This window comes from Scatophagus argus, chromosome 24 (assembly GCF_020382885.2).
Source record: "Scatophagus argus isolate fScaArg1 chromosome 24, fScaArg1.pri, whole genome shotgun sequence".
In the NCBI taxonomy this organism is placed as follows: Eukaryota; Metazoa; Chordata; class Actinopteri; family Scatophagidae; genus Scatophagus; species Scatophagus argus.
The window spans coordinates 3,285,663-3,298,645 of NC_058516.1; the positions used below are offsets into that span (position 1 = coordinate 3,285,663).

Here is a 12,983-nt window from a genome sequence, read left to right on the forward strand (position 1 = left end):
ACTTTCTCCTGCACCCTTTACTCCTTTCACTCCACCTCCTGTCCCCCACACCCTTTCCCCATTCCCTTCCCTTCTCTTCCCTTGCAGCTATCTTGAGCGGGAAGCAGTTTGCACCCCAGACAGCCCCGAGCGCTCATTATCGCTTTTCTCAGTCGGCCTGTCGCTCTGAAATCCACCCCCTCCTTCCCCCTGCCCACCTCCACCTCCATCTTCTCCCCCGGCTCTTCCCCCATGGAAGAGCAGCATGAAGAAGACGTCAGGATATTGAAGATGTTCTGCATCCAGGCTCTGAGCCAAAAGAAATAGTGCATACTGCAGACATATGGCCACATTTTCAAAATCTTATCTTTATTTAACCAGGCCCATCAATCAAGGGAAAATTTCCTTTTCCGGCGCTGATGACAGGAGCAAAAGGCACATTCGTGGACAGATGTTGGAGGGAAATTTGTATATTTTTATTTTCTATAAACATAAAGGTTATGATAATGCTCCGCTGAATCAATTTGAAGTGGAAGTAAATGCACCATATTTGCGTAAATGTTATGTTCAAACACATCAGGACATATGGATGTCATATTACACCAAAATGAGGCAAAATGAAGCAAAGCACAGCAGCGACACTCAAGGTCCCTCGGTTGCAGGAGACTAATGGATGCAAAGGTGAGCTGGGGAGTGTGTTTCTGCAAACATGAGGGGCTATTTTCAATGCAAATCGACTCGTATGTTGTAGCTCAGTTACATTATGTTCGACTTAAATGTTCCCTCCTTTTCAAAACATTTGAAACTGCTTTGGAGTAATCCCAGAATTTCCTTTATGAAGACACAAAGCATCAAGTTTTTTGCTTCTTTTTGCAACGTGTCAAGCAGTGCAGCTGCTGTAAAACTCCCCACATGCTCAGCAGAAGTTCCTGGGACAGGGGAATTTAAAAACAGTAAAGTTACAGTAAGGAATATCACAATAAAAATGCTGTTATGAAGTTTTAACCCTGCCAATGTCAGCTACCCATATTAACATTCCCACATGGGGGAAGGCTGTGAGTTGGAATAGAAATGGGCTGGTTCAGTGAGCAGGGGGAGCAGAAGTCCCATTCGTCTTGTCCTGTTTAAATACACTGGTTAACTCCTGCCAACAGGGAAGCCATTCAGCAAAAGGCCAAGGGCATCTGTCATGTGTTCAGCACATTGATATTGTCCCCTTCCATCTCCCTCTTTCCCCTTCTCTTCCCCTCTTTTCCCCCATCATTTCCCCTCTCTTTGTTTATCTCTGCTCCTCGCCGTTGCTTTCCCGCTTTTCCTCCTTTCCCCTCCATCTTCCTCTGCCTCTCTCCCACTACCTCTCCTCCTCTTTTGATGAAAGGAGTGAATATGCAGGGAACTGACATGATTAGCAGCCTCATATCCCCATGATGGATGGTGCCTGCTCCATTATTAATATAGTAAAAGCACCAACTGCCAGGTAAGAGCAATGTCAGCATCCACAATATAACGCTGTGTGCCCACGGATAATGGTGAGCACTTATTTTTATCTATGATATGCATGGGCTTCGGGCCGAGGAAGAGGAGGAGGAGGAGGGTACATGGCTGTGAGTGGGCACTAAGATGGGGCTTTCAGTTTCGCTAATTCCTGGTGATGGCAGAGGGGGCGGTACGCTGCAAAACAAACTATTTCAGCTTCAACTTCAAGAGTGAATTAAGTGTGAAATAACTGCATTTCTTCCAAATTTCATGGATTTTTCGTGAAACAAGTGGGATCTTTGAGACAGGCTGGTAATATAAAAAGGGAGATTCATTTAAACAGGAAGATTATGGCACAACATGGGCAAAAAGTACCCATAATATTGTTACATATGAACATATAAAGTGTCATAAACCCAATAAAGTTCATAGTGACCTTAATAACATTTAGTATCGCATAATCATCCTTTCTGATTTTATCTCTTGCCATATTCCTTCAATTTGATGCTGTAAGATTTATGGCTTTACTTTGATAACATGTGCTGTAAGTTATGGTTGTAGACTATTTGATTATTTTTCTCTGTATTCATGATGATAACAGAGTTTCATATGTTGAGAAATGTAAACATTTTAAGACTCCAGAACCTTAAGGTTAATATTGATGTTCTTTTACATTCAAAGCAGTAATCTATATTGTGTTTTACTGTGTTGTGATGAGAAACACAAAACTTAAAAACATACATCATCTATATAGCATATCATATACACTCATAGCACACATAAATACTCTACTCTCCATACTCTGATATTAGCAAATTACAAAACTACTAGCTGAGATCACAGAGGTCAAACTCAGTGTTGTTTCACAAAATGTAGGGTGGTTAGGGACCTGAGGAGGAACTAAATAAAGATAAGTTTTTAAAGAGTGTAACAATGATTGAATTTGACATTTTCAGTCTAAACATTTTGTTCAGTTAAAGGGTTTCAAGTTTCTCGGACAGATTTATTTATCTTTGAATGTAAGTCTGTTTGAAAGAGCATTTTAACTATCGTGTAAGGAGACAACACCAAGCCTCTGTTGTTTAATTCATTGCTTTAGCACCACGTTGAGCATCAGCTCCAGAGCTACAGGACGTGTTCGTGGATGCATCATGTAGCTCTGCTGTTGAAATGTTTTTGAGAGCTTTCCACATGAGCAAAAATCAGTCACTCCTGTGGAAAAAATGACTTGAAACGATTTTGGATTAATTTTAGGATTGTTAAATAGTTTGTTTGAACTGGTTTCAGTGAGAACAGAATTTGTACCGGACCCTTCCAGAAAGCCACATTAACAATTCATTAAAAAAACAGGATTTATCTGTTAAATATTTTACACGTCAGTCAGCCTGGTGCAGGCATTGTTGTTTTCCTCCATTTTATTGTCCCTTTTTGTCAGTTGGCCGACCTCTGCCACACACACGGCAACCAACCATGTTTGTATTTGTATGTCTGTCGTGTGTTTTCCTCCTGAAGCCTGTCCATTCCGATAGCTACAGAGTGTGGAACAGGATTATGGGGAAGAAGTGAGGGACGGATGGAGAGTGGCAGAAAGAGAGGAAACGGGAAGAAAAATGAGTAATAAAAAAGAGGCAGATGTAAAGAGCGAGGGGTAGGATAAAAGCTGGAGAGAGGGGGGAAGAAGAGGCAAAGAGAGACAGAGTGAGTTGTGTCAAATGGATAAATGTCAGCGGGAGCTTCATCGTCCGTCTGAGCTGAGCTCTCCCTCCCAAAATGCCATGCGTAAATCGCATAGCCGGGGCCCTCGGCCAGCCTTCCCGTGGCACTGTAATGAGATTACAGACCTCTACAACACGCCGTGTGTGAGAGAGCGTGTGTGAGACAGTGAGAAAATACTACTGAGCCTGCATGGAAGTGTACAATTTCGATGGCTTACACGGGGAGAGCGAGTAAACGGCATTACTCACACCACCAAACAAGACATATCGAGGAAGATTTGGCTGCTTATTTATCATTACACACACAATCTCTCTCTCTCTCTCTCTCTCTCTCTCACACACACATACATGGTGGACTTTTTTCACACCTCTTAACGCATGAGCTGCATAAAAGAGGTGCATAGGCTGATTTTTATCAATGTGGGTCAGTATAATAAGCCTCACATTTAACTTTTAACCTCAGTGAACAATGTGTGAGGAAATCTCTCCTGGATTATAATGCTACTATATATAAAATATACAATAAACACACTAAATCTTTATCATGGACAGCATACACTCCATATTTAATAATAAGCCTCAGCTGAAACTGAAGCGACATTATGGTGATGTTAATGAAGATTAAAATATCATTAAGGATGATAAGTTTACTACAAACTCATGATTAAAGCATAGTGAGTCCCTGTGTGGGAATATATTCATCCTATAATCCAGTGCCTCATTCTGCATGTTATTATAATTAAATATTTATACTGTGGAACAATATAGCAGCCTATAAATACTGTTCCCGGCTCTGTTTGTGAGCACATGATGTTTACACCACGGCTTCTCCTCTCAGACTAGCCTTTTAGACCTTTTTCCCAATCTAATATACCCATCCATAAATAGCTCACCTATCGAGCCCATATTTGGCATGAGTGACATGACACTGGAGCCAATCGCGCCCACTAAATCTGCTTAACTCCGCCTCTCCGCGCTCCGCCGCAGCTCAAATCACCCCTCAGCCACCCATTCACCTTAAATGGACAAGCTGAGGAGTTGATTGACAAACTAAACGACGCCCCTTCGTTTACTGAGCCACTCCCCTGCTTTGGCTCCCTACCAGAGTCTGCTTTGGCAACAAGGATACGCATGGAGCCTCCATCACCTCCAGTCTCTTTTACGCACCGAGTCCGATAATGCGCGCAGGTACAGGGACTCTAATCGCAACGTTTCCAGCCTCTACACTCAGCAATTAATCTCCTCTCATGGACTAATATGAAAAAAGTGGATGTAGAGGTTTGACACAGCCAAAAAAGGAGGCACATTTCTCGTGGATCGATCTTGTTTTCCATCACCGAGGGTCAGCATGGACGTCTTGGCGAACCACAGCATCTTTCAGGAACTTCAGCTCGTCCACGACACCGGCTACTTCTCTGCCATGCCTTCGCTGGAGGAGAACTGGCAGCAGGTAACGTCTCAACTTCACATTCTATCCGGCGTGCGCCCTTCGTTACAGACCTTTAACCACACAGTCCGCTCGCTGATGGCTTCACATGCGCTCAAGATGCGGGCATCAACTTTTCCCCGAAGCTTGGATGTGTGCAGTTCGGTGGGGTGGGGTGGGGTGGGGGGTTGGATGAGGAGATGAAATGCTTTATATCACTCATATGTCTGACAATTTTCGGAGAGATGGCAAAGTGGATAAGATGCGAACGCACGCCGGCGCGTAATAAAGCTGTCAAATGCGATTTGGGAAGATGAAGATCTGGATCCCATAATATGGACTGAATTGGTCGTGAATAATACATCTGCATCTCTCAGATTGCTGAGTTTTTAACCACCCTCTGCACTGAGAGAAGCCCCTTTTCTTATTCATAATAGATTTCTTAACATGTCTGGCTTTGTACCGTCTTTAAATGCAGTAGTGAAAAAAATGTGCGAAGGCAGTGCAGGAAAGGAATAACTGTCATCTGCGTGTTCACTTGCATATTTCGCCCACCCCCCACCTCCTCACACACTTCCTCCATCCAAGTTCAGTGGATGAATATGGAGAGATAAGCATGGGGATCCACGCGGCCACATGGTGATAGATGCGTGCGGAGACGCACCGGTACTTTACGTGGCCATTACTGCTCTTATATTCCTCACACACTATACCACACATCTCTTTTCTGATTGTATCAGCCCAGATTTCTGTAGTGGGAAGTGTGTTATTGTTCGTGTATGTGTGTTTGGTTTTGCTGCTGCTAAACTCCTATAAATGTTCCTGTTATGTTGCAAAATTGCTTAAAATCTATACTTTTTATAAATGGTTTCTCAGCCTAATGTCTAATTTTTCCATCCACAGTCTCAGTTTAGTCGCACCTTCCACACTTATGAGCAAAATCTCTCATTAAACAACCCTTCATTTTCTGTATCTAAGCCCAAAGACCATGCAGCCACCGGCCCACCTGCATTTGCTGCTGCTGCTTGTGATGATGCTTTCCATGCTGCACTTGACCAAGCAAAAAAAAAAAGAAAAAATAATCATTGCATTGGAAATTTGATGCCGGTATTGTTCATGTAATAGGAGCTTCAGCTTTTCCCCACTTCTCTGCTCCATGCGTATGCGTGTGTGCGTGTGTGGGGTGGGGTGGGGTGGGTGACAGGGGGTGAGGGAGAAGGAGAGAGGGAAACCGGTGCGTGACCGCGGATCCATTCGTTGTGGCCAAGCAGCCTAATTGGCATCCTACTGTTAGCCACCGACGCATCTTTTCATAACAAGTCTCCAACTCCCTGCCTTCACTGTCAGTGGATTTTAAATTGCATGGGCCTGCGTGCACCATATGCAGTGCATGTCTCTCTGTTTCTCACCCACAGCCTCACGTATCAAAATCAATACCTAATGAAAATGGAAGAGAGAGAGCTGCATGTGTAGGCAAAAGGCTGGGAAAGCTCCTGTCTGTGGACACTGGAAATGTCAGTTTTTCTTTGACTGTCTGCAGCTTAGCGTCCATTTTGGAGTGAAAGAAAACCATCGTGAAATCTCTTAAATGCAGAGGATGTGGTCTCAATTTTAGCAGTTGTATTCTGCTCTTATTTATAAGAAAATGCCACTTTCACTCGTGGGATATCTGATTTTAGAGATTGATTGAGCTCTCTCACTGAACCTGGCTCCAGTGTGGGATAAACTGATTCACTTTTCAAAAATGAAATGTCACAGATTCCTTTCCTGATAGTGTCTATAGATCTACGTCACCACAGACGTAAGCTGAAGCACTTCTTGCACCTTTAGCGCTTCATTTTTATCACACCAAGATCCATTTTTACCCTAATCCTTATTCAAAACAGGACGATAATTAAAATAAATCACTGAAAAAGTGAGATAATGTATCAGTCATGGAGTTTAAAGAGTTTAAAGATACTTCTTTTTGGAAAACAACCCCTTCGTGGGGATAAGAAAACTGCACTGTGTTTGTGTGAGCAGAAGGATTATGATTTGCCCCACACTTTCAAACCCCCTCTCCCCAAGCAGCACAGAGATGTTCATGACAAAGAGATCGTTATGTTCATTGTAGCAACATGTAGATGCCACCAAGCCCTCCCTGAATACATGAATTATGAGTTGTGGCTCTCCTTAAAGGCTCTTTCTCAAGCCAAGGCCCGCGGTTTGAGCAATCCCCTCTGTATTCCAGGCACAATTTAGAATTTGATGCTTTTATGGGCTCTGATGGTGAGATAGGAGGCCGTTGTAGTCTCCCCCTAAATGGCTCCCTGAGATGTGATGGCAAGAGTGATGACTGTGTCCCCTGTTGGTGTCTGTGAGGCATGATTCAGGCGGTTATAGGGGGATGGGGAGTAGAAAAAGAGAAAAGTGTTTTGGAGGTCTACATTTGAGGCTCCTATTTGTTCCATTATTGTACCAAATTATGCCAAACTGAAATGTGCTGTCTTGCTTCCAAATCCCAGTACAGTTGGTTGTTCAGAGTTGGAACAAACAGCAGGACTGAGCTGGATTAGGAACAAGCAGAGTTTGTCATAACTTACTCATTATATGTAGAACCCTCAAAGCAAAGTGTACGTGTGTTATTTTGCATCTTTACACCAACAGAAACTGCTTGTCATCTTGGCTCCAGTTTCCCCTGCTTGTTATGCTCTTTTGTAAACTGTCTTTCGCTCTGATAAAGCCTCATTTGGCTTCACTGTCAAATGAATGCCAGCATCTTCAGAACATTCAGATGCTGAAATCTAAAAGACGAAACATCTGGATTGAATTTCAGGCTGATACGATTTTTCAAGTGCCGTCAGGCTCTACAGATGACGTGCCCTCATCCACAGCACTTGACCCTGATGGGTAGGACGTAACAGGACACCACAAATGGCTGTCTGTCATTTACCTCAGGACACACTCTATACACATATATTATCCCTTAGGGATTCGACACATGCACATACACACATGTAGACTGTAGCGTGCCTGATGCCTACTCAAGCGAAATGTCTGTATGCTGCTGCATGGTGCATTATGGACTTCTATATGTGGATGTGGACAGATTGCACATGGCTTTGGTGTTTCTAAATATGGAATGAGTAGTAGGGCGCTGCGGCGCAACCTCCATATGTAAGCCCTCGTGCTCAGATGCATCCACTTACATCCAGTTCTTGCTCTGGACTTGATAACATGCACATTTCCCAGGCAGCATCGGCGGCAGCAGCCGCTGCGAGGAACACAGAGGTGGAGGAAGTTGCCGAGCACGCACATTCTCCCCCTCTGCAGGGTTTTGCATTTCACAGTCCGCTGGGCTTGAACCCCCCCAGGAGCGACGTACACATGCAGAAAGACAGCCAGAGAAGAAGAGGGTGCAGAGGCATGATGTCCTCAGGATCGGGGGGAAGAAATGGGGATTCAGACAAATGGGGTTATTTTGTATTTTGGCTGAGGGCTCAGAGGGAAAAGTTGCTCCTCACTGGGCTTTTAAATCTTTGGTGAAGGCCAGAGCTGCACAGTGACCCCTCTCTCTGCTTCCACAGAGAACATGATGAGAAAAGAAAGAAAGAGAAGGAGTAGGAAGAAGAAGAGGCGACTGAAGATGTAGCTGAAACTGTGGATATCCATATGAATCCATACGCTGCCATGTGCATGTCTGCATATATGCAAGCCGGCGAGTATGTGTCTCAGTATGTTATGTAATCCTCAGTAGGCCACAGCTGCTTTCTCACACATAGCAGGCTGGGGAGCACAGCCAAACGGCCCCCTCCTTCCTGTCTCCATCTTCCTCCATCCCTTGTTCCTCCAGTCTCCGTTTCTCTCCCTCCTTTTTCACCTATTTCCTCTTATAGAATTAGCGCAGTATGGATTTTTGATCTCTGCAGGGCTGTTGTGTAAGCTCAGGACTTTTGAGTTCTCCCCACGCCGTATGCAACTCGGTTTTGTTGTAGCACAGCGGCTGCCATGTAACAACGTTCCCAAGTCACTTTTCTTTGCTTTGCAGCGCACCAGCAATGAGAATGAATGAGTTTAGATGTCTGAGTCATGTATTCCTTGACAAGGTAGGAAGCTGAAATAAACCAACCCGTTAAAACACACACCTCATATCTTCTCAGTGACCTTTTACTTGCTGCTGTTTGATGTAATTTTATGCAAATTGAAATTAAATCAATCCTGCAACCGGCACAGTTCGGTATCCTGAGCAGGAGGAGGAAGGACAAACTGGGACTTAATCTTATTTGTCTCAAAAGAGCTTCTGGTAGTGTCTTCGTTTCACACCAGTGGCTTTATTAAAATGTCACATCAACTGTACGCTTGAGACGTGGACTTCCTAAAATCAAGTCTGCATGCCCTCCAAAGAAAAATGTAGTTAATTCCCTTTTAGTTTCACTGATGTCTGGTTCCGTTTGCATAAAGACTCTCAAAATGTGATGGAAGATAGACAAGCAGCGTTGCAGACTCACCTCAGACAGGACAGCAGAGTGGTTTGTTTCATTCATGTGAATACACCAACAACGTTTGGCATCTGCACTTAATTTCCAGATATCCCAGAAAAAGTGCCTGTGCTACCGCATGATGCTCAGATGTTGAATACGAAATTGATTGATTTCTCAGAGTGTTGTTTTGCTCACCTCTAACCTGATAACAGTCAGAAGATCTTGAAGATGGATGCCAAGTGGAATCTATTTGACATGGCCTGGCCTGTGATGCACTGAGGCATGAAAGGGAGCTTCTGTGCGCTAATGCACAATGCAGCATCTCTGCTGGACGCTTCTAAGTGTTTCCAGCCACGAGGTTATTACTTAATGCGTCAGTTTTAGGAAAAAAAGATGCAGTTTGTCTCTGGGCTGACACATGAGAGAAACAGGGACACAGAACTTTGTGATTTTGCCTTACACTGACTGGATGTTCTCTTGAGATCAGGATGTGTTTTCTGTGTATGCACACATCCTCGCCTGCAGTTGCACAGGTTTGTGTATGTTGTATAATGAGATGTGCGAGCGACCCCCTGACCCGGTACCATCCATTCATCCTTAAGAGTGCTTAGTGAACTCCGCCACCTCTGCCTCATCACTCAGGCAGCTGAGAGGCGATTCCCAGTGATAGGTGCCTGCTACTGCTTTATGGGCGTTGATGAAAAGGTTGGATGCGCTGATGAGAGAGACAGTGGAAGAAGTATTCATTTGTCTGACGCTCTGGTGACTAGCCCGTCAGAGATGGGGGGTGGGGGCGGGGGTTGAGACAGAAGAGAAGGAGGTCTGGAAGAAAAAAGACAGCAAGGGTGAGGATGGGGGAGAGGTGGAGGGGTGAGGAGAGGAAGCGGGGAGTGAGAGAGAGTGCAGTGAACAAGCACATCTTTATGTATGGCTTCCGTCTGCAAAACGCTCTGCCACCCCAGGTTTGATTAACAGTGAGAAGAGGAGCCAGTCATTTTTTTTTCAGCTCACACCAGCACACATGGCTTGGCAATGACTTTCACATCATTTGAGGCGAAATCGGGAAGCCGTTACAGCACCTTACAGTGATCCGACATGCTTCGCTGCTGCCATCCGGCTTGGCAACCGCAGGGAGAAAAGAGAAAGGAAGAGAAGTCTCAGGCACTCATTTTATGCTTTGGAATCACCATCGACTCTCTCTCTGCCTCTCTCTCTTTATCTCATGACTCTCTCTTGCTCTGTTTCTCTTTGACAAACTCTGAGAAGACAAAGTCACAGCTGCCTTGTTTGATTTGCCCTGCTCTAACCCCCATTTAAAGTCAGCCTTGCTGCTAAAAGTTGAACTCTGGAGAGTTATGCAATCAAAATTTGGCACAATGCTGAATAAAGGCTCTTTTATACAAAAGCGTGACGCAAATAAAGCTGCTGGTGGAATCGTTGCAGCAAAAGCATTTACTTCTGTCACAATGCAGTTTTTTCAAGAAATAGTTCAACATTTAAGGGAATACACTTCTTCACTTCCATGCTGAGAGTTAGCTAAGACAACTGACATCGCCCACATGTCAGTAACCATAATGCTAAAGCCAGGTGGTGGTTAGCTTAGCTTAGCATAAGGACTGGAAGCAAAGGGAAACTGTTAGTGTGAGGTAAACAAATCAGCCTAACAGCACCCCTAAATCTCATTAATATGTTTGTTTAATCTGTGCAAAAAAAAGTACACAGTATTTCCCTCAACTGTTGTAAGCCCCTACATGAAGGCACCTATATATCTAGCACCTATATATCTAATATCAGCATGCTCAAATGTTATAGTTTGCTGGATTTGAAGTGCTAAAACAGCCCATGGCTACATTGATTTCTGAAGTAAACAATAAGATGATTCATCAGTGACACTTATGCTGTCATGCAACTCTTGGCACATTTGACTTTGCTTGTTATAAAGGCCAGTTCTCATCAGAATTAAACTTTGCATTTTGTGGTGTGTGTTGTCTCACTCGATCTCTTGATTTCTGTAAGCTACATGTAAAATAATTGCCACTAAGAGCCTTGAGTATGTAAAGACATCAAGTGGTTCTCAGTTCCCTTTGTTACTGCCTCCCCTTCTTCCCTCTTGGACCACAGTGTGTTTAATCTTCCAGCCTGCTCACATATTTGTAAATCCATCGGCTTTAGTAACGGCCACACATTTACACTATGTCCAGGCATTTTACAGCCATCACTGGATGCGACATACCAAACGTTGCATCCCATCTTACTGCCTACCTGTTGCTAGGCAGCCTTGGCAAGCAGGAAGACCAGCTTTGGCCTATTTGTTTGTTTAGCTGTCAGTCTGGGATGCTAATCCCACCCCGAGGGACTCCTAGCCATCCAGAAACCAGAGATCCAACCATGTGGACCATCTCTCTCACAAACGATGGAGCGAGAGAAAGGGTGAGAAAGAGGAGGCGGAGAGAGACAAGGGCAATTTGCCCTGAGTAAACACCACTGCTTGTTGTTGTCATCTGAAGCCAGTCATCAATCAGGGCCCTAAGCTCTTGGTGGTGACAGCCGCAAGGACGCGCCACGCTGTGGAGCCGGTTGGATAGTTTATAAAGCAATACAGTCATTGGTGAAGATCACAGCTGAGTGTCCAGTGCAGAGAGTGTGCTTTTGTAAAAGTCTTTTAAAAGGTTGTTATCTTGGCTTCCATTCAGGGTGTCAGAGTTCAGTGACGATGTAACAATGCCAGTTTTCAGCTTTGAGGAAGGGTGCGTGATTGACTTTTAGCTGCATTATGTAAGCTTTGTAAGGGTCACGTGTGCACACTTTGCAATGTTAGCCTCAACACTCAGCTGCAGTTGTCCGACATGCAATGCCAGTTGTGTTTTTCCACCTGTTATGGCTCAGAACTCAAAAGCTGTCCACGTGGTTGGCCAGTTTGTCAGGACCTTTTTACCTGTTCACACGTCCATCCATTCATCACTCTTTCATCACTCTTTCCTGTTTTCATCTCTCTGTATTTCCGTCTGCTGTTTTTTTTTAATCTTTTGGCATCATCACTGTGGCGTTGTTTTGTATTCTTTGTATTTTACTTACTTTGAGATCAAGCTTCAGTCTTGATCTCATTATAGATTTATTTGAAAGCAGGGGCAAGGACTCAGATGGGTAGTTAGGAACATATGAAAAATGTATTCCATTGTCAGCTGCTGATGCTTCACTGGAAGATTAAACCGGGTCCCAAATTACCCTAAAGACACTGGAATCTCCAGCCAACTGGGTTTGTCATGTAGTTTCAGTCATTCCAAGCCCCTGCAGCGCTAAGTTGTCTGAAAAAGATATGACTTGTATCCTCAAAACCGGGCAGATTTAGCTTGAATTGGGATTAGCCTATATGTCAAAGCCTGAAAGCACAATTTTTCACTGTGAAAAAATATTATTTTGACATGAAGCCTTGGAAAAAGGTAGTATAAGTGTCAATGCAGACAGACAGAGGGGGCGAGAAGGTTTTGCACCCTGCTTAACTCCTTCGAACGGCCTGGGAAGTGCCCTTCTGTGATTTAATGAGACCTGTGGGGAGAGCCATTCATCAGCGTGACAGCGCACCTCTGTTTCCCATTGTTCTGTTCTGGTATGTGAGGAGAGCAGTGTGTGTTTTAGCCTTAATGATGGGCTGGCAACCCTTTGATTAGATGAATCTCCTGGTGCTAATTAAGATTTGGGCTGCCAAAAGACATCTGTGTTTATGCCTTCCTCTCCTCTCTTTCTCCTTCCTTGTATGTACAGTACAGATGTGTGTGTGTGTGAGCAGTTCACCGGATGCATTTTACGGTGTTGATGTTTTGTTTTTTGTGTTTTTGGTCTAAACTGGGAGTTTTGGTGGTGTCTTGTGGGCTGACGGAAGCCCTGGGCCTTGGGTAAAGATAATTGGCTGTTTCATACGACTCTGGA

General features: G+C 44.2%; 1 protein-coding gene across 1 annotated transcript in view; it reads left to right on the forward strand.

The window, feature by feature from the left end:
- Window positions 1–4,179: 4,179 nt before the first annotated feature.
- klf7a (Kruppel-like factor 7a) overlaps window positions 4,180–12,983 on the forward strand; it is a 33,342-nt gene continuing 24,538 nt past the window's right edge. Inside the window, exon 1 of the mRNA XM_046382685.1 lies at window positions 4,180–4,620. Within this exon, the coding sequence (XP_046238641.1) occupies window positions 4,519–4,620 (102 nt within the window). The 5' untranslated portion in view covers window positions 4,180–4,518. The remainder of the gene's footprint in view (window positions 4,621–12,983) is intronic.